Below are 21,668 nucleotides of genomic sequence, written 5' to 3'. Positions count from 1 at the left end.
TCTGCACAGCATCAAGTCAATATGGATTCAAGAAATCCCTTACTTCACAGGTGGGAGCAAATAAGGTTCCCTAGTTCACTAGCACAGCAGGAGACCAGAGAAAATAAAATTAAGGAAAAGTCAATTAGGTGCTGCCCAAATTGTGTTGCTGAGGAAGACAATGGCCAAGAGGTTGCCTGACACTTGGGTGAAAGGCTGAAGATATCCGGAGTTTTGGAATGTGTTCTCAGCAATATGCTGATGACACACAGCTCTGCTTTATATATTCAGGTGTGGCAGTAGATGTGCTGGACTTGCCTCAGTAATGGACTGGATGAGAGCCAATAAAGTGAAGTCCAATTCATGGTTAGTGGGTGGTTCCCTAGACTGGATGGGTGGGAAGTGGCCTGCTCTTGATGGCGTTACACTCCCTCGGAAGGAGGGCATACTCAGCTTGGTGTACTCTGCTCTAGTAACCTCTAGGTCAGGCTTCCTCAACCTTGGCCCTCCAGATTACAATTCCCATCATCCCTGACCACTGGTCCTGCTAGCTGGGGATCCTGGGAGTTGTAGGCCAAAAACATCTGGAGGGCTGAGGTTGAGGAAGCCTGCTCTAGGTGAGATTGCTGACGTGTTATATGTGGGGCCTGAAAATGGCTCAGAAACTTCAGCTGGTGCAGAACTCAGCGGCCAGGTTGCTCACCAGGGCAGGATGGTTTGAGCATATAATGTCAATCCTGGCTTGACCGCACTGACTGCCAGTTTTCCCGTTCAAAGTGCTGGTTTTGACCTATAAATGAAGGGTGGCATAGAAATTTAATTTGGGTGAATTGTGGTATAGAAATTTAATAAAGTCCAGTCCAAGCTGGATGCCAATAACGAGAATATATTGCCAAAAAAAAAACCCTCCGCAGATTGCTAGACCAGATTATTCCAACCACAAATCAATTCACTCTTTTTCTGGGAAGAAGCGAGTTGCTGCCTCCAAGGGCAACAGGAAGTGTATGAGTCCAAGACTTAAGAGCAGTTTGATTGTTTTATTGGGGAGATAACTCCCAACTTGTGGTTTTGCATTAATGTGCTTGAGCCTTGGACTCGTGCACTTCCTGTTGCCCTTAGAGGCAGCATCTTGCTTCTTCCTTTGTTCAAACCTGAAACCAGGACTGAAAATTAGTAGTTGGTTAAGTTCATCTGAATGTTGAAGAATAGTTTGCCTCAAATGGAAAGAAAGGATTGCCTCCATGGAAAGGAATAGGAGTGTGTGAGCATAAGGGTCCATCTACATCTGCTAACTATTATGTCAGAAGCACCTTACTATTAGGTTCCCCAAACTAACACAGGTTCATTAGAAGATTGCAAATGGTCATCTACAGTGGTACCTTGGGTTACAAACGCTTCAGGGTACAAACGCTTCAGGGTACAAACTCCGCTAACCCAGAAATGGTACCTCGGGTTAAGAACTTTGCTTCAGGATGAGAACAGAAATCGTGCTCCGGCGGCGTGGCGGCAGCAAGAGGCCTCCTTAGCTAAAGTGGTGCTTCAGGTTAAGAGCAGTTTCAGGTTAAGAACAGACCTCCGGAATGAATTTAAGTTCTTAACCAGAGGTACCACTGTATTTTAACTGGGGAGGGACTTCTTGTGGATATTATTCCTCAGATACCAACATGCCTTGGGTTAGCCCTGCATGCATGGACAATTTATTTTAAGCACCCAACAGTTTCCCTTCAGTTGCCAAGGCAACATATGTTCTGTGTTGCAGGCTAAACTGAATGCAGATTCAGGACAGTATCCAACAAAGTACTCTTAGTTCCATTCGTGAATCAGAATTTCACCTCCCTCTACTCTCCCCATAGTGTCCCCCCCAAAAAAATCTGCTCTGGAAGGCTGGGGGGGGCAATAAGTAGTTCCATGGCACAACAAGAAGCTTAAATATCAAAAGCAAGGGGATTATAGTAGAGGATGGTATTGTAATAAATGGGGGGGGGGAAGAGACCCTAAACCCAATAAATTAATGAATGTCAAAATCTAGCTGATACTTGGGATAGGAAAGGAAAATACAGGCTCCAAAGCTGTGCCACACAAGGAATCCCTGGGCTGGCTTATGGAAACTAGCTGACAGGAGTTGCCCAGCACTAAATCACACCAGCAAGTTGGAGTTAACTCTTTATTAGCAAAAATAGGATCTGCACAGGCGTGTCGGGTCCAATGAGCACTGTCACTCATCCCTTGTAGGTCTTGCCCCCATGAAGCAGTTGCTGAGAGTGAAGGTCCCTGCCTCTCCACAGCTGCCTTAAATCCCCTACTCTCCGGGGTTTATCCCCAAGCAATCTGAGACTACACCTGTGCCCTCTTCATGCCTCCGCTGAGACCAGCAGCGAGGGGAACTTGCTGCAGCAGGAGAGGGAGACACCCGTGTCTCTTCACTAGCTGGACTCAACTTTGCCTCTTGGCCTCCCTCCTCTCCTGCTTACATGGGAGTTGTGTCAGTCATGATTAGTAATGACTTGGATGCCATTCAATAGGTGCCTGTGAGACAAGCCATGTTGTTTAACACAACATCCTCAGAACAATAGAAGTACTAGCAGGTGAACACTGCTTTCCTCCGAGCAGCAAGATATATGGGCCCTGACAAAATGTGGGATGAAATATTGTTAGTTTGGTGGGCAAGTGTGGGGAGCATTTAGTCTGTATACCTGAGTCCCCTTCTAATTTCTGCATCCAGCAAGGATTCAGTTACTGGAATAGCCAGGCCAGCTTCTTCTTGAGGTAAAGGTAAAGGACTCCTGGATGGTTAAGTCAAGTCAAAGGTGACTATGGGGTTGTGGCGCTCATCTCTCTTTCAGGATGAGGGAGCTGGCGTTTCTCCACAAACAGCTTTCCAGATCATGTGGCCAGCAGGACTAGACCGCTTCTGGCACAATGGGACACTGTGACCGAAGTCAGAGCACACGGAAACACTCTTTACCTTCCCGTCGAAGGTACCTATTTATCTACTTGCACTGGCGTGCTTTTGCACTGGTAGGTTGGCAGGAGCTGGGACAGAGCAATGGGAGATCACCCTGTCGTGGAGATTCGAACTGCCAACCTTCTGATCAGCAAGCCCAAGAGGCTCGGTGGTTTAGACCACAGCACCACCTGCGTCCCTGATTTCTGTTGAAATCCAAGGCTGAGGCTATGGGAGAAGCAAGACCTGCCTGGGGTGTTAATGCTATGAGTCCCTCAACAGTAGGCTCAGGTTGTAAGGTAAAGGTAAAGGGGCCCCTGACCATCAGGTCCAGTCGTGTCCAACCCTGGGGTTGCGGCGCTCATCTCGCTCTATAGGCCGAGGGAGCCGGCGTTTGTCCGCAGACAGCTTCCGGGTCATGTGCCCAGCATGACAAAGCTGCTTCTGGCGAACCAGAGCAGCACACGGAAACGCCGTTTACCTTCCCGCCGGAGCGGTCCCTATTTATCTACTTGCACTTTGATGTGCTTTCGAACTGCTAGTGGGCAGGAGCTGGGACCAAGCAACGGGAGCTCACCCCGTTGCAGGGATTCGAACAGCCGACCTGCTGATCAGCAAGCCCTAGACTCTGCGGTTTAACCCACAGTGCCACCTGGGTCCCTGGAGGCTCAGGTTGTATTTATGTGTAAACAAACCATATATCATAAAGACACCACAGTCTCAGCTTGTCCCTCATTCATAAATAAACCGTTAAGTAATGAGAACATTTGGTGCTTGACTCTTATGTGTTTACTACTCTGGAAATTTCATTACTCTGTCTGCTTCCTTATTAACAGGGCTTTTTTTTTTAGCCGTAACTCGGTTCCGACACCTCTTAGGTGGGCGCCATTGCCATTATAAGAGAATAAGGAAGGTGTTCGTGGCGAGTTGTGGCCCCTCTTTTTCTAGAAAAATAGCACTGCTTATTAATCTACCAGAATGCAAACAAAGTCTAGAAAACTGTTGAAGCATTGACTAGGATTTCAGTAGGTCTCAAAGGGAACAAAACAGTCAAGGCTGCCAAAGCCTGGTGTCAGCAGCATGAGACGGGCGCCTAGTCTCCCTAGCAACCATTGGGTGGCGGGGGAAATATCTTGCTAGCAGAAGGCATCTGGAGAGCTATTAATGCATCAGCCTGCATGGGTCAAATGCTGTTTGTTTCTCCAGCAAGCAATTAAAAATCACAGGGCCTTCTGCTAATGTGTCTCACAGAATCAGCATTGGAGAAGAGAACAATAGGGGCAAGTGGAGTCACGATAGCGGGCAGATACACTCAAAGCAATATTTTAAATATCAATACTTTGAAATTTGGTTCATAAGAGGGAGGGGGTGCTCCCTGTTGGGTGCTACTTAAAGGAGGCTCTGATCTTTGGGGGTAACATTTGGGTTGCCACTGGACAATGGGATCTGAAAAGACCTCTGTGTGCAAATTGCTTTGCTCCCAGATTGTGCTGTACTTATTATACAATAGCAGAATGAACTGCCTTGCCTCATCCTCTGCATTCAGTGATACCTTTTTCAAGTTTTTCTGCAACCTTTGTTTTGGGCCATAGCTGGCAGTGGTTTGTTGTTTAGCCGATTAGTCATGTCCGACTCTTCGTGACCCCATTATATAGAGAGATTGATCCTTTTGAATGTATGAGGAGATGTTTGGATGCTGTGAAGTGTTTTGCAAAAGGAATGAATATAAACCTTGAAGTGCCTTTAAACCTCCCTATCCTAAAAGAAATCAAGCTGCTATTTTCTCTACTCTTTTAATTATATTAACATTGCAGGAGACATAAAAGCCTGCACTTCTACTCTTTTTCTAAGTGCGGCACGATTCTGGGTTTGTTTGTTTAAGGGAAGGGGCTTATAGAATCATTCTGTGGAGGATATTTTTCTATCACATTAAATGCCAGCCTTGTTAAGAGTTTCATAGACTAGTGGTTTCCATCCAGTGTGTAAACAATCAGCATTTCCTGCTAACCTACAGCATAATTTTGGGAGCTAAAGCATAAAATGCCTGACAGCTGTCAAGAATAGTTTATTATCTGTAAAGACAGTGGATTTTTTTTATGTACCAAGGCATTAGTTATGCATAAAAACTGGACAACTAGGAACTAATTTCTACAGGTATTTAGCAAAACCTGCTTTGGGTATCCCAATTTAAAATTCAATTACTCTTTGGTTACTAATTGGCATTCCTTCAATGCGGGGAATGTGATTATTTCTATTTGAGCCAACCCTGGAAGCTATTTAGAGAGAGCTCACTTGGGAATTTGTAGAATAATGCTGCACCTTTCCGTTGCAACTTAAATGAATTTGTCATCAATCAAATGCAGTTGGATATTTGAGAAATGTGCAGCCTATCTGGCAAAACATGAATTGTTGGTTTGATTGCACTAATGTCCCACACTATGGAGCCAGCAGGATACACCCTTTTGGTTCAAATGAACAAGCCTAACCACCAGTGAATGCTGAGAAGGTTCAAAGTTTGTTGTTAAACAGATTATCAGCCATTCCAATGTATATTTGAATGTCTTATAGAAAGAGCCCAGAATCACACACAACCAGTAATAACTATGCAGCAGATAGATACATAGGTTTTCCTGGCAGACAAATAAATAAGAACAATGGTGTCTGTGGGTATAAATAGTGAAATCTATAGATCTAAGATTCATTTATTTCCTAAGATATATTTAACTGAAGTCAAAAACTCACTTCAGGCTGCAAGATCCATTGTATGAAACCTAGATCAGTCAATCTCTTTGTGGCTAAATGAAATGGATGTGGGGTTTGTTCATAGCTGCCAAGTTATCCCTTTTTTAAAGGGATTTTCCCTTATGCTGAATAGGCTTCCTCGCGAGAAAAGGGAAAACTTGGCAGCTATGGGTTTGTTTGTTTTTTTGATCTAGTTGGCATTAGAGAAGTATTTGTATTGTCATGAGATTACTCTGGAATCTGAATCCTTTCCCAATTTGCCATCTATTTTTCAGCTGTTGTGTTTCATGTGATAATTAATTGTTACATGCTTCCCACTTCTGAATAGTGAAACAGTAGGCTACACGGGCATTGCTTGGGGTCTGCTGAGAGCACTGGAAACATAAGGCATTTGATTCACAAACATGCGTGCCGCCCCATTAGCAGCAACCACCAAAGGCAAGAAGGGGAAGAAAGAAGCTGCTTTTTACATCATTGTTCCTACACAGACCATCGCCAGCCACCGCTATTGCTGAGAAAGAGCCAAGAGAGCCGCAGTCCGTCCATCTGCAAGGGATGAGGAAAAGCTGCGCCCAAAAATATCTGGCGCTACCTGGTCCTGGTTGCTAGGCAGCAGAGGAGGGGGAGAGCCATTTCCCCACCTTGTGCCCATTGTGGAGCTTTTCAAGCAGGATCAATAACGATCCCTATTGCATGTTTATTCGAGAGGCAGGTACCGTTCGCAAAAAAAACCTTTCCGTTCCTAGAAAGAGCAGTTTTCTTTATAGTCCCTAAAGCTCATTTTATTTTATTTTATATACAATGCAATACAATACAACGCAATGCAATACAATTTGCATTTCCTCGCTCCCATCAACAGGCGCCCATTCATTCTCCGCCCTCCCCCTCCCCCTCGTAGTGGGCGGAGCTGACGCTGGGCAGCCCCTTGGGTGACGTCAACGCGCGCGTTCTGCCGGCGAGGCGTTCGCGCAGCGTGCATGAAAGCGGCCGCCGGCCCGAGGATGTTTAGCCTCTGCGGGCATCCGTAGTTGCGAGTGCGCCGCCGGTTCCTGCCCGGGTAACCTGCTGTTTCCCCTCACGGCGCGCTCGCTGCGAGGACGCTATGAGCGAAAAGGGGGAGCTGGACCTGGCCGGGGCCAAGCAGAACACGGGCATGTGGCTCGTCAAGGTGAGCCCCGGCTATTGATACTGACACCAGGTTATTCACCTCAGCTTCCCAGAGAGGGTCGCCGTCATAAGCGTCCCCGCCCCCATACGAAAACTGAGGGAAACGGAGGTTTGAAGCGCCCTCGCCCCTCCCCCCCCGGACCTTCTCAGGAGCACCAGGCCGACGACCTCCCCCCCCCCACTCTGACCAACGGAGCTTCGGGGGCGGGGGGGGGAGAGGGCGTCTGCTGGTTGACGACCCCACCCCTTCATAGAATTGCAGAGTTGGAAGAGACCCCGGGGGTCATCTAGTCCAACCCCCTGCAACTCGGGGGTCTCAACTAGATTCCCCCCACCTATCATCTATGATGATAGTTGGCCAGCCAACCTCAGCTTAAAAACCCACCAAGGAAAGAGATTCCCACCACCTCCCGAGGGAGCCAGTTAGCGCCAGAAAGCTCTTCCTGATGTTTAGTCGGAATAATAATATAATAATGATTTATTATTTATACCCCGCCCATCTGGCTGGGTTTCCCCAGCCGCTCTGGGCAGCTCCCAACAGAATATTAAAAGCATGGTAAAACACCAAACATTAAAAGCGCCCTAAACAGGGTTGCCTTCAGATGTCTTCTAAAAGTCAGTTGTTTATTTCCTTGACATCTGATGGGAGGGTGTCCTTTGTCTGGTTCCCTGTAACCTCACTTCTCACAGGGAGGGAACTGCCAGAAGGCCCTCGGAACTGGACCTCAGTGTCCTAACTTGCAACTTGAAGCCATTGGTTTGAGTCCTACCGTCCTCTGGAGCAGGAGGAAACAATCTTGCTCCATCTTCCTCGTGGCGGCCCTTTGCATTCTGGAAGATGGCTCTCCTCTCAGTCCCCTCTTTTTCCAGGTTAAGCATACCCAATTCCCTCAACTGTTCCTATTAAGGCTTGGTTTCCAGACCCTTGATCATCTTGCTCATCCTCCTCCTGCACATGTTCCAGCTTTTCAATATACTTCTTAAACTGTCGTGCCCAGAACTGGACACAGTATTACAGTTGTGGTCTGATCAAAGCAAAATAGAGCAGTGCTATTACTTCATCAATACACTATTCTGTTGATGCAGTCTAGAATATCATTAGCTTTTTTTTTTGTTGCTGCATCACATTCTTATGTGATGTTGACTCATGTTCAGCTTGTGGTATGCTAAGAGATCTAGATCCTTTTCACAAGCACTGCTTGCAACCCAGGTGAACCCCATCTTATATTTGTGCTGCTGATTCTTCCTGTGTAGGTGTAGAATCTACACCTACACAGGAAGAATCAGCTGCTACCTGGCATTTGTCCCTGATGAAATTCAATTTGTATGGGCCCAGTTCTCAAATCTGTTAAGGTCATCTTGAATCCCAATTCTGTCTTCTGAACCATTAGCTGCCCCTCCCAGTTTTGTCTCATCTGCAAATCTGATGAGCATCCATTCAGTTTTGTCATCCAATACATTCATAGAGATGTTGAACAACAACAGGCCCAGGACAGAACCCTGCTGCTCCCCACTTGTCACTTTTTCCCAGGATAATGAACTATTACTGAGCACTCATTGGGTTCAGTCAGTCAACCAGGTACAGATTCACCTAACACTTACCTTGTCCAGCCCACGTTTTACCAGCTTCCTTGCGTTAATATAATGTCAAAAGCCTTACTGAAGACAAGATATACTACATCCACAGCATCCCCCTGATCCACCAAGCTTGCAACTGTATCGAGAGAGAGAGAGAGAGAGAGAGAGAGAGAGAGAGAGAGAGAGAGAGAGAGAGAGAGAGAGAGAGATATTCTACTGGGCTCACAGACCAACAGTTGAATTATCTGTTCTAGGGTTACTGTATTTTTGTATTGTATTGTATTTTAATATTCTGTTGGAAGACGCCCAGAGTGGCTGGGGAAACCCAGCCAGATGGGCGGGATATAATAATAATAATAATAATAATAATATAATAATAGGGTATTTACTAGGGACGCGGGTGGCACTGCGGTCTAATACCACTGAAGCCTTGGGCTTGCCGATTGGAAGGTCAGCGGTTTGAATCCCCGCGACGGAGTGAGCTCCAATTGCTGGGTCCCTTCTCCTGCCAACCTAGCAGTTCGAAACATGAAGTGCAAGTACAGTGGTACCTCTACTTACGAATTCAATGCGTTCCGAACGCACATTTGTAAGTCGAAAAAAATTGTAAGTTGAATCCCATAGGAATGCATTGGGAGAAAAAATCGTAAGTTGAAGCAACTCTATCTAAAAATTCGTAAGTAGAAAAAATCCTATCTAAACCGCATCCAAGATGGCGGACGGAGCTCCATTCATAAGTAGAGTTATTCGTAAGTAGAGGTACCACTGTAAATAAATAGGTACCGCTCCGGTGGAAAGGTAAACGGTGTTTCCGTGCACTGCTCTGGTTTGCCAGAAGTGACTTAGACATCTGGCCACATGACATGGAAGATGTCTGCGGACAAACGCCGGCTCCCTCGGCCTATAGAGCGAGATGAGCGCCGCAACCCCAGAGTCGTCCACGACTGGACCTAACGGTCAGGGGTGCCTTTACCTTTAGGGTCTTTACTAGTATCAGCGTCAAGCTCACCAGTCAGTAGTTACCTGGGTCTTCATTTTCTCCCCTTTTGAAGATGGGGGGGGGCAACATTTGCCTGCCTCCAGTCTGCAGGGACTTCAGTAGAACTGGATGATATCAGCTTTTCAACATTGCGATGTATCACCAGCCAACCATCATGATTCAGTGATACATTGCAATGTTGAAAAGCGGAGGGAGGAGCAACCTACATTGGGCCCGGCTCCACAAGGTGCCTGGGTGAAACCACCTCAGCTCACTTGGCAGGAGCAGTGGCAGTTTCACCCCAGCACCTCAGAGGTCCATGGCCGATGGAGTTTGTTCCTCCACATGCCGGGTGCTGGTGGCAGAGGGTGTCCCTCCCCTGTCAGTGCCCAATGCACCAAGGAAAAACCATGCTTCATCGTCCGCAGCGCCTTTGGGGCCAGGGCCCTTGTGGGGTGCATCAGGGCTCCATCCTCTTCCTCATTCTTTTCAATATCTGTATGAAACCATTGGGAGGAATCATCAGGGGAGGTTGGGCTGGGTGTTCACCAATATGTGGATGATACTCAGCTCTACCCATTGGAATCAGTGAAGACAGTGAATGTCATGTGTGAGTGTCTGGAGGCAGTTGAAGGATGTATGGCAGTTAATGGATTGAGGTTGAATACCAACAAGACAGAAGTACTGTTTCTGGAGGACGGGGGACGAGCAGGTGTGGGGAACTCCTGGGTTTTGAATGGGGTTACTGACTGTGCCTCTGAAGGACAAGATGTGCAGCCTTGGGCTCATTTTGGACTCACAGCTGTTCATGGAGGCAGAAGTTAATTCTGTGTCCAGAGTGGTTTTTTACCAGCTCCATATGGTATGCCAGCTGAGACCCTACCTGCCTGCACACTGTATTGCCACAGTGGTGCATGTTCTGGTTATCTCCTGCTTGGACTACTGCAATGTGCTCGTTGTGGGGCTACCTTTGAAGGTGACTTGGAAGCTACAACTAATCCAGAATGTGGCTGCCAGATTGGTGACTACGAGTGGCCACCGAGACCATATAACACTGGTCCTGAAAGATCTACATTGGCTCCCAGTATGCTTCCAAGCACAAATGACTTTGGTACTGTATACCTGATGGAGTATCTCCACCCCCATTGTTCAGCCTGGACACTGAGGCCCAGTTCTGAGGGCCCTCACTGTGAGAAGTAAAGTTACAGGGAACCAGGCAGAGGTCCTTGGTAGCGGTGCCCACTCTGCGGTACACCCTCCCATCAGATGTCAAAGAAATTACAATTATACAAACTTCTGTAGGCATCTGAAGGCAGCCTTGTATTGGGAAGCTTTTATTATCTGGGTGGAAGGAACGGCAGAATGTGGAGGCCAAGCAGGGCTGGCACAGCAGACAACCATAGAAGTCAAGTCAAAGAAATCGCACTCCAAGGGCGCAGTCCTGGCTGCAGGAGTCTGTTTCACCAGCATGTTTCCTGCAAGGCATGCACTGACAAAGCAGCACCCAGCAGAATTGAAGCCTCCTGCTCTCTGCAGTGTAGTCAGACAAAGAGGAAAGGAGAGGCAGCGTCTCCTTGCCCTGCCCTTTTCCTGACTAGATAGGTTTTATAAATCCCTACATAAACCACACTCCCAAATTGTTTTGAGGCTGTATCTGGGTCAGGTGTTCCCCAGGTCACTATGACCGTGGGTTGATGTGCACATGGACAGCCTTAAAACTTACAAATTGCACTATTTGTTTAAAAATCTCTGTATTATTTGGTTTCTTAGCATTCCCTGGTAAGGCTGGGCACTTTCAGCTAGTAAATTTAATAATATAAATAAATTCTGGCCCACCAAAAAAGATTGGAGTGGGGACAATGCACGGACTGAGCAACAGTGGTGGACTACACATAGGTAAAGCTGGCAGTGCTTTTTAACACTGGCCGTGAAACACCTTGTGTTTCTGACTGTGGCAGGCTTTCTGACCATGGATGCTGTTACTGACATATTTGCTTTGCTAAATAAAGGGGGGTGGGGTATGGTTTTGTTCATTTTTATGCAAGGAGAAGGGAGCCTGAACGCAACTCCCTGCCTCATTCCGGCAATGGAAGTCAGGTTCTTTTAGTTTTCTCTTTTGCTGAAGTGTGGTGCTTGAATTGGTGGGGAAGGGAGCTATCGTAGCCTCCTTGCCACTGGTTTTCCTGCCCTCCTTATCCGTCACCTGATAGAACTGTTTTTTGAGGGTCTGCTTTTTTGTGTTGGAGGGAAGGAGAAGATTGGGTGTGTAGGAGAAAGTACATACACACACATGCATGGCAGAAGGCTTTCCAGCCTCTTCTGAGGACGAAAAAATGGGAGGAGGTGGTGGTGGTGAGAAATGAAATGAGAGCATGGCCAATGAGGCTTTTCTGCTCTGTTAGGAAGCTCCTGGGGGAGAGAATTTAAAGGGGAGGGGGAAAGTGTGTGTGAGAGTGAGTGAGTGAGAGAAAATATATATGGGAGGGGGCATACCTGGCCAAAGGGACCCTCCCCATGTGCTTCTGCTTTCTTTTTTGGATTATGAAGGATCTTGGCTGTTGACTTTAATTACTTGGGTGCTAAACTGCTCTGTTTGCTCCTTTTAAAAACTTAATTTCCAATTTTCCATACCCCAATCAAAGAAAAACAACAAAAAACACAAACCTAGCTGATTTTTCGAAGAACCTCCTCTGGCAGCCTTTCTTTCACCACCTGCACTTTCCTTTGTCTACATGGCTCTCCCATCATCAATCTTTGGCCCTAAACATTCTTTTTCTTTTTTTACTTGGTTTGTAAATTAGGGTGATGGTTGGGAAGAGAGAAAGGATCAAGCTTGGCAAAACAGAACTTAGCCCATGTTTCTAAACAAATTTGTATTGTTGGGAATATGTTATAGCATTATAATGAAAAAATAATGAATTATATCAATTTCAAGGAACAGATACAAAGATGGGATTTATTTAATTTTTAAAAACCTTTATTAATTTCTGCAATGTTAGTAGTCTGTAGACAATTGTATTATGTTTGAAAACTCTCTTACTACTTGTGTGCCAATCATTATGCTGTTAATAAAAAGTAAAGGTTATGCACATCCTGCTCTCTCTCTTATAATTCATTTTAAAACAATAGTGCTACAAATTGTGATCAGTGCTTTGTTTGATTTGTAATTATATTGTTTGAAATTCGGGAATATGATTATATTGTAATGCTAATGTTCTCTTTGTTCTTTACTGAAGCAATCTGTAATATATTTTGATTTAGTGTTGCTTTCTTCTACATCCTGAAAGATGTAGTTCTTCCTGTCTCAGGATTTAAAGAGTGGGGGAAAGAGAGAGAAAATTAAAGACATATTTCTTTTCTGTACTTACTGGATTTTTTTTATTTCATTGCCATTTGTTTTAGGTTCCAAAATACTTATCACAACAGTGGAATAAAGCTTCAGGAAGAGGTGAAGTTGGGAAGCTAAGAATTGCCAAGTAAGAGTGCTTATATTTTACATTCGGATTTTCTTTTGTTTGGGTAGTGGATGGGGTAGGGTGGAGAAGGAACTACTGAGAAACTATTTTGGCTTACAGGTTTTTCTTATTTGAGAGAGACACATCTGATAGTACAGTTGCTCTTGCTCCTTAATCATGATTATGATTGTGTGTGATACTCAAGCACTGGTTTGCAATAACACAGTCTGGGTCTAAATACAGCCTTTGAGATGAGGCCTTTTAATATGCCCTGTGAGCCCTACATTCCTGCCCATATAAGCCAGGTGCCGGTTTTTATATTTCTGCCTTGTCCATTTGGCTCTGGATATGGTCATTTTGGAGAAATTGTATACTTCAGATGTACAAATGAATGGCAGTATTGAGAGGGAATATTTGATCTTGCTTTGAGAGATCACTGGGCCCACAGAGTTATAATAGGTTCCCCTCCCCCAAACTTCATATAACAGAACAGTTCCCTAAATTAAAAACGTGGCTTGATTCCTTCAATAAATATGATTGTGCAACTTCCCAAGCAAACAGAAAGTAAGACATTGACATATCCTCAAATTATTATTTATTTATTTATATCACATCTTTCCTCAAAGGAGCTTAGGGTGGCATACATAGTTCTCCTCCCCATTTTATCCTCACAACAACCCTGTGAGGTAGGTTAGACTGAGGGTGAGCTTCATGGCGACCAGGAGATTTGAATCCCAGGTCTTAGTCCAGCAATCTAACGGCTACACCACTCTAGCTCTCATCTTTCCTTGAAGCTAAATGTTCCTGGTTCTTTGCTGTGATGTCACGTGCCTTACATTTCACACATTTTATCCGTTTTGAACACACTGAATCCTTTCTGGTTTGAATCCATCTTACTTCAAACACAGTGACCAAGGATTGTCCTATACGGTGATGAGTGGGACACACCAATTGCAATCTGTTTCAGTGTGTAATTCTTCAGGTCATTTGCTCCATTTTTTGTGACCATCATGGTGCTGATTTAGATTCTGACAATAGCCTAGTTGCAAGTCCATCTCAGTTACCGAAACCTAGCCAGTCTCCTAGTTTCATTCCCTTGGATCCAAATGGGTTCTGTCTGAACTGAAATGCACTTCTACTTAAGGGTGAGTCCTCTTCTTGCTGCAACTTCTCTCACCGCATGTGAGAGTGCCCCAGTTATCAGGAGCAGATTTAGTGGGAGGAAGAAAGGCGATGCAAAGAGAAGAGGAAAGCCAAAAAACCCAGTTCTGTGATGAAACTGTGTTCTGCACATGGAACTGGAGCCCAAACCATTTATAGCATTGAAATACATATGTGCATTTGTCCTACCTATTGCATCCTTAAGAGCCCTTTCACCATTTCCCTCTATCTAGGCTTATTGCCTCTGCTGATGCCCTGATGTGGAGGGCTTTCCATTCCTTAGCTGGGTCCAGGCTCAGAGTGTGTGAATTCTGGATGTCCCAATTTCGGGACTCGCTGGTTGGTTGGATGGACTGCCTCCAGTGCTGCTGGTATCACAGAACTAGCTGGTCTCTCCTTGTTGGAGTTGAAACCTAGGCAGCAGGGGGACGGGAGAGCCCTGAAAATACCATAATGATTCCCCAGTTATATAGCATTTAGATTCCTCAGGAGGGATTTGTTTTTATTCCTTGTACTCTAATAGTTATAAGAAATAATTAAAATACTATATCCTTTTGCTTTTTTCATAGGAATCAAGGAAGAACAGAAGTAAGTAGATGAAATGCAAATATTAGGAAAGTATATTTTGTATTGGAGTAGATGGGTTACATATTTTTTTATGTTCTGTGTTGTATTTATACCAGTGCCATTTCATCTAACAGTATAATCCTTTTCTGAGAAGGTACAAGTTATTTTTTCTGTTTCACACATGTGAAATTTAAATATAATTGCTAAATAAACTAACATTTATTAATTCCCTTTAACAGAGCTTGTGTGGAAGCTAGAGACTAGGGTGCTTAACCCTTTTGTTTGTTCCTTTCCCCCTCCTATAAAAAGCATGCAAGATACTATTTTAATGTTTAAATAACAATAACTCTTACTTACCGTCCATAGCACCTTAGAGACCAACTAAGTTTGTTATAGGTATGAGCTTTCGTGTGCATGCACACTTCTTCAGATACACTGAAACAGAAGTCACCAGAAGACCCTATGTATAGTCAGAGGGTGGGGAGGGGTATTACTCAGAAGGGTGGTGGGAATGGGTGATTGGCTGATAGGAGTGGTAAACCTGTTAATGACTGTTAACGACTGTTGATGACTGCAATTGGTCTTGCAGGAAAAAGCAAGGGATGAGGTGCTAAAGAAAGCTTATTGCCTCTGCTGATGCCCTGATTCTGCCTTGTGATTCCTGATGTCAGATTTATGTCCATTTATCCTTTGGCGTAGGGTTTGGCCTGTTTGTCCAATATAGAGAGCTGAAGGGCACCGTTGGCATTTGATGGCATACACAATGTTAGAAGATGAGCAATTAAATAGTCCTGAGATGGTATGTTTGATGTTGATGGGGCCATTAATGGTGTTGTCCGGGTGTATGTGGCAGCAAAGTTGGCATCTGGGTTTATTGCAGTGTCCATGTTAAGTCCTGTGGTGGTATTATTGTGGGTGAGGAGTTGTTTAAGATTGGGTGGCTGTCTGTAGGCAATGAAAGGTCTTCCTCCCAGAGCTCGAGAAAGAGAACTGTTATTGTCTAGGAGAGGTTGTCAAACAGGCCAAACTCTGCACCAAAGGATAAATGGACATAAATCTGACATCAGGAATCACAAGACAGAGAAACCAGTAGGAGAACACTTCAATATCCCAGGACATTCTATACAAGATCTCAAAGTAGCTGTTTTATTACAGAAAAATTTCAGAAACAGACTGGAAAGAGAAGTTGCTGAATTGCAACTCATTACCAAGCTTAAAACCATGGAGAGACCTGGTCTGAATAAGGGCACTGGATTCTTATCTTATTATACGTGATAAAGCTTTCTTTAGCACCTCACCCCTTGCTTTTTTTCCTGCAAGACCAATTGCAGTCATCAACAAACAGTCATCAACAGGTTTACCACTCCTATCAGCCAATCACCCATTCCCACCACCCTTCTGAGTCATACCCCTCCCCACTCTCTGACTATACATAGGATCTGGTGGACTTCTGTTTCAGTGTATCTGAAGAAGTGTGCATACACACGAAAGCTCATACCTATGACAAACTTAGTTGGTCTCTAAGGTGCTACTGGAAGGATTTTTTTTTTACTACGTCAGACCAACACGGCTACCTACCTGTAACTCTTACTTACCGTGTCCTTGCACTTGTTAGATTAAGTGCATATGGACAAGGCAGGCAGGTATTACTTATGTTACTAATGTATTACATAAGTTTATCACTAAGACTGAAACTCTTGCAGACTCTGACTAACTCTAAGACAGACAGCAGCAGAAAAAGAACAGACCCCCTGCTCAGCTGCTCTAACAACACAAGCAGGCTGCCATTGAAGGCTGCTATTAACTGACATAACTGTACTGTACTAGCTTACACAGCTGTCTCAGGCACAAGGTATATGTCCTCACAAGATTCTTTCTCAGAATGTTGCAGCCCTTGTGAGTATTCATCCATTGCATAGCATCTTGGGTGCTCATGTCTCACTGTAAACCCTCCACAGATCCAGAGTGGAGTCCCTAGGCATCTTGTACTCTTCCTTCTGGTAACTCCTGCAGCCAAGCTGGTGTCAAATATAGTCCAAAGGAAAGCTAAGTAGTATATCAGCAACCCAGCCAGATAGGCAGGGCATAAATAATAAATTGTTGTTGTTGCCTGGGCAGCCCAGGACTTCCATATATACAGGCTTGTGCCCTGGAGAGGTTATGGTACATCGGTGCTGGTAATGCAGCAAAAACAATGCGGGAAGCAGCACTTTACCCCCGATGGATGGCACACTCTTCCTTTGTCTCTCCAGACAGACTGATGCCAACAACATTGAACAATGAATTAATTCTCCAAAGCAGTTGACAATTCCTTTTCCATAAGAAATATTTATTGCCGTGTTTGGTTTTCAGGTATCTTTCACTTTGAATGAAGATCTTGCCAACATTGGTGATATTGGTGGGAAGCCAACTTCCATCAGTGCACCCAGAGAACACCCTTTTCTCTTACAAAGTGTTGGAGGACAGATGTTAACCGTGTTTACAGAGAGTTCATTGGGTAAGTTGAAGGAAAATTGATAGTTAACTAAAGTTTTGCAAAATGAGAGATATTTGCTAAATTGAACTTCTACATCCAGATTTTTTTGAGATGGTTTCTTGGGTTTGGACTTTTCTGTTTTGATTCTTGTGGTGTAGCCTAAACAATTAGTATGGAACAAAAGAATGGCAATTGCCAGAATTCTAAAATTTTAAACTCTGAATGTTTTTGTAGACAGATTATTTTGTATTAGAATGTCATAAGGACATAAGAAGAGCTGGCTGAATTAGGCAAATGGTCTATTCTAACCCATTATCCTGTTCCCATGGTGGCCCACCAGATCATAGAACTGTGGAGTTGAAAGGGATCCAGAGGGTCATGCAATGCAGGAATCTCAACTAAAGCATCCATGGTGGAGGGCCATCCAACCTCTGCTAAAAGCCTCCAAGGAAGGAGAGTCCACAACCTCCTGAGGGAGCTTTTTCTACTGTTGAACAGCTCTTACTGTCAGAAAGTTCTCCCTGATGTTTTCTCAGAATCTCTTTTCTTGTAACTTAAAGCCGTTGGTTCGAATCCTACCCTCTGGAGCTGGAGAAAACAGTCTTTCTCCATTAAAAAAAAGAAGAAGCTCCTTAAGCTTTTTGAAATTGGGCTTCCTAAAGTCCAGAGTACATGTCTGACTCCACTCGGCTTTCCTTTGTCTCTGCATCCCACGAGCACATGATCACTTCCCCCCAAATTTCCCAGTACTTCCACTTTGTTGATCAATTCTTTCCTATTGGTGAGGACCAGGTCCAAGGCAGATGATCCCCTTGTTGTTTCTTCCACTTTTTGGGAAGCAAAATGTGGGAGGCAATGGAGGAATTTGTTGGACCTTTCTCTGAAACCATTGGCTTCGAATGTAGCAAGTGGGTTATTGGCCTACTCATTCATGATCAGTAAGTAGCCTTGGATGGGAAGAGGTTAGGTCTAGTATGGACAGTGCGTGGAAGAATTCAACCCTGACGTTGGGTCACATAAGTTATGAGAGGGAACCACATAAAATGTTTCTGTTTCATCAAAGCCTTTGGTGCCTAGTGCCCCCTCCCATGTGTGGTGCCATTTGGCTATCAATTCCATGCATTTGATTCAAGGTAATATGTTATATATGTGGGACTGCCTTTTGAAAATGGTCTGGAAACTACAATGGTCCTGGAAAATGACAGCTAGATTGTTAATAGGGACCAAATGCTTTGGCCTTATTATTCTGATCCTTGCCTGCCTCTACAGACTTTGATTTGATTTATTTATATGGTTGATTTTAAATTTGACTGTTGTCTATTGTTCTCAGAACTGGAATATCTCTTTAAAGGGGGGGGCTGCTTAGTTGGCTGGAAAATGTGAGCCCTAGTTATTTGACTTTGCTGAGCTATTTTTTGTTGTTGTTTGTGCATGAAATATAAACTACATTTTGTTCTGTAAACATCGCCATATGTACATAACTGGTTGCCATGCAACAGTGCAATTTGTGCTACCCATTATTTTGTCTTTATTGCTGTCCCAGTTCCACGTCACTTGCATATATTTCAATATTAATAGGCCACCATGAGCAAATTAGGTGTTTCTTTTCCCAAATATACACTTACTGTGTAACCTGGTGAACAATTACACACTATTTTAGATTAAGACTGGCATTTCTATCAGCCTAACAGCAGTAAAATGCTGCTGTAGAGTAAAAAAAAAAGCAGACACAATGGTGGTTCATTTCAAATACTGTATGAGTAAAGTGACAGCTTGGTAGATCACATAATTTAAAGATTTCAGGTTCAGTTCTCAGAACTTTCAATAAAAGTAGTGTTTTAAGACTTCTGAACTTAGCACACCTGTTCCATACTCATCTGCTTTCTATGGACCAGCCATCCAGGATCAGTTGTCTGTTCCACGGGAGAGATCTTGCACAAAGTGATGTGTATTGTGTTCAAGAATCTGTGGATAAGAAGTAATCTCATGCTAGAAGAAAAATATAGCTGTATATCTCTATCCCTCTAAACCCACACAATGGCATAAACAGTAACTTTTACTGCTTTTGCCAGTGTCTTGTAGTGGTTAGAGTGTTGGACTAGGACCTTGAAGACCAGGGTTCAAGTCCCTACTCAGCCATGAAGCCTGTTTGGTGACCTTGTACTTACTGTCTCTCTGCCTAACCTACCGCACAGTCTTTTGCAAGGATAAAATGGAGAGGAGAACCATGAATGCTACACTGAGTTCCTTGGATGTAATCTGGAATCTACATGTAATAGTTCTTAATAATAATAAGTCCATGAAAGCGTATCATAATAAATTCATAATAAATAATCTACAAGAGGCCACCAAACCTGTTGCTGCTTTTTGTTGCAGCAGACTAACACAATTACCCCAATGGGAATTTGTTGTACTTGTTATAATGGCATTCTCATTTATTTGCATTTATGTTGTTGAATTCTATTAGTGGTTTTTGAGTTTCTATTTATGCTGCCATTATAATGGTGTATATTGAATTATTAGCAATTGACATTGATTATTGAAATAGTATGTTCATTTGATTATAACAAATGAATGGAATGGAATATTGCTTTGACTTGTATCTGGTATGAACCCACTTTGGGTCCAGAAATGGCACATTCTTCCCCTCCCCTTTCAGATCCACTGTCCTCCTGGAAGCCCAACCCACAAATCTTTGGTCTCAAGTTACCTGGTCTTGGGTAGTGCAGGTGGGAAATGCCTCTGCCCGAGACCTTGGAAAGTCTCTGCCCATCAGAGTAGGGAATACCGAATTAGATGAACTAAAGACCTGAGTTGGTGAATTGTAGCTCCATGAGTTCATATTTCATTTCCAAATTGGATGCGATTCTTGCTTTATTAGTAACCAGGAAGATATTTTGATAATATATGTTAATGTATATGTACAAAAATAGCAGAGCCACAACCCTTGAACACTTAAGCCATGTCTGCATCATTTTCCTTCTGTGCAAATTAAGCTATTTTGCTTAAGTGTGCTTGGTTTCCTTGGAATTTATAGGCTAGACGGTGACTGATATTTTCTGACTTAACAGGGATTAAAAATAAAATACTATAGAATTTAATAACAAAGAAGCAGAAGCAAGGGACATGATTTTGTGCTGCTGTATGGAGAGTTGGTATTGGAAGCTTTAAGTAACGAGTGAAATTTATAGCAATGTGTTCTCGCAATAAGGCAAATGAAGTGGTATTGGTGTCTAAACAGAGTTAAAATACATGTGTTTTTTTCTTCAAGAATCTAAAATATGCCAGAAATGGAAAATATATTAAGTGGCCTTTCTTCAAGGATGGTAGGGTAACAAAATATTAATTCACCCTGCCTTTGCTTAATTACCCTTTAGAAGGGACCCATCATAGTTCAAGACTGGGAGCTGTGCCATCTGCTCTGCATACCTTGCACTTTTAGTCTAATATCATAATAAACCGAATATGCCCCCCCCCCATAATTCACACTGGGGGAAAAAGGATTTATTTGCTACTTTTTATTTATACGGAAGATTGAAACTCAGGGGTTTGGGACAGACGGAACACTTTGTGTTGAAGGAGAAAAATGCATTTTGGACATTCTTTGAGGTCATTCCTACATTTTAGGAGTGAGTTCTGGCCCCCAATTAAGGTTGCAAACCTGTGTGCATTTGGGAGTAAGTCCCATTGAATTCAGTGCAATTTGCTTCCGACTAAACATACAAACAATTGTCCTGCCAGTCCTAGTTGGTGATCATCTCAGATGTTGCCAGGGAGCGAGCAGGTGTGGGGGACTTCCTAGTCCTGAATGGGGTACCCGTGCCCCTGAAAGACCAGGTGCGCAGCCTGGGAGTCATTTTGGACTCACAGCGGTCCATGGAGTCGCAGGTCAATTCTGTGTCCAGGGCAGCTCTGTACCAGCTCCATCTGGAACACAGGCTGAGACCCTACCTGCCTGCAGACTGTCTTGCCAGAGTAGTGCATGCTCTGGTTATTTCCCTCTTGGACTACTGCAATGCACTCTACGTGGGGCTACCTTGAAGGTGACTTGGAAGCTACAGCTAATCCAGAATGCTGCAGCCAGACTGGTTACTGGGAGTGGCCCCCAATCTATATCTATAAAGTGCAAGTGTCCCTGCGTCCAAGTTGTCCCGTGTGTCCCTGGGTTACTGCGCATGTACGCCAGGGACACAGGGATTGGACAGCAGAGACTGCACGCGCGCACTCTCTCCCCCCCCTGCCGCCTCCAACCGCCGCTCCCGGCCAGAACATCAGGGAAGTGAGGGTGGAGGCCAGCGGAGACCTCCTCCTCACAACCCTCCCTGGCCCGTGAGAGGAGCGGTGGGAGGCCGCGAAGCAGCGGCGGCGAGGTAGGGGTTTGTGTCCCGCGTCCTTCCTGTCGGCGGCTGCGGGAGAGGAAGGAAGGAGGAGAAAGCAGCGCTTTCTCCTCCTCCGTTCCTGTCCTCCTGCCGCCGACAGCAAGGACAGGTCCCAGGGTTCGGAGAAGCGCTGCGCAAGCGCTTCTCCGAACTCTGGGATGTCTCCTTGATGTCGGCGGCTGCGGGAGAGGAACGGAGGAGAAGAAAGCAGCGCTTTCTCCTCCTTCGTTCCTGTCCTCCT

The 21,668-nt window shown here is 44.5% G+C and overlaps 1 protein-coding gene across 1 annotated transcript in view; it reads left to right on the top strand.

Annotated features, from left to right (window-relative positions):
- Nucleotides 1-6,658: 6,658 nt before the first annotated feature.
- GTF2F2 (general transcription factor IIF subunit 2) overlaps nt 6,659-21,668 on the top strand; it is a 56,407-nt gene continuing 41,397 nt past the window's right edge. Inside the window, exons 1-4 of the mRNA XM_035137523.2 lie at nt 6,659-6,833; nt 12,792-12,865; nt 14,575-14,593; nt 16,925-17,069. Coding sequence (XP_034993414.1) covers nt 6,768-6,833; nt 12,792-12,865; nt 14,575-14,593; nt 16,925-17,069 — 304 coding nt within the window. The 5' untranslated portion in view covers nt 6,659-6,767. The remainder of the gene's footprint in view (nt 6,834-12,791; nt 12,866-14,574; nt 14,594-16,924; nt 17,070-21,668) is intronic.

This window comes from Zootoca vivipara, chromosome 5 (assembly GCF_963506605.1).
Source record: "Zootoca vivipara chromosome 5, rZooViv1.1, whole genome shotgun sequence".
Taxonomy (NCBI): domain Eukaryota; kingdom Metazoa; phylum Chordata; class Lepidosauria; order Squamata; family Lacertidae; genus Zootoca; species Zootoca vivipara.
The sequence above is the reverse complement of the archived record's forward strand: the minus strand, read 5'-3'. Positions and strand labels throughout refer to the sequence as shown.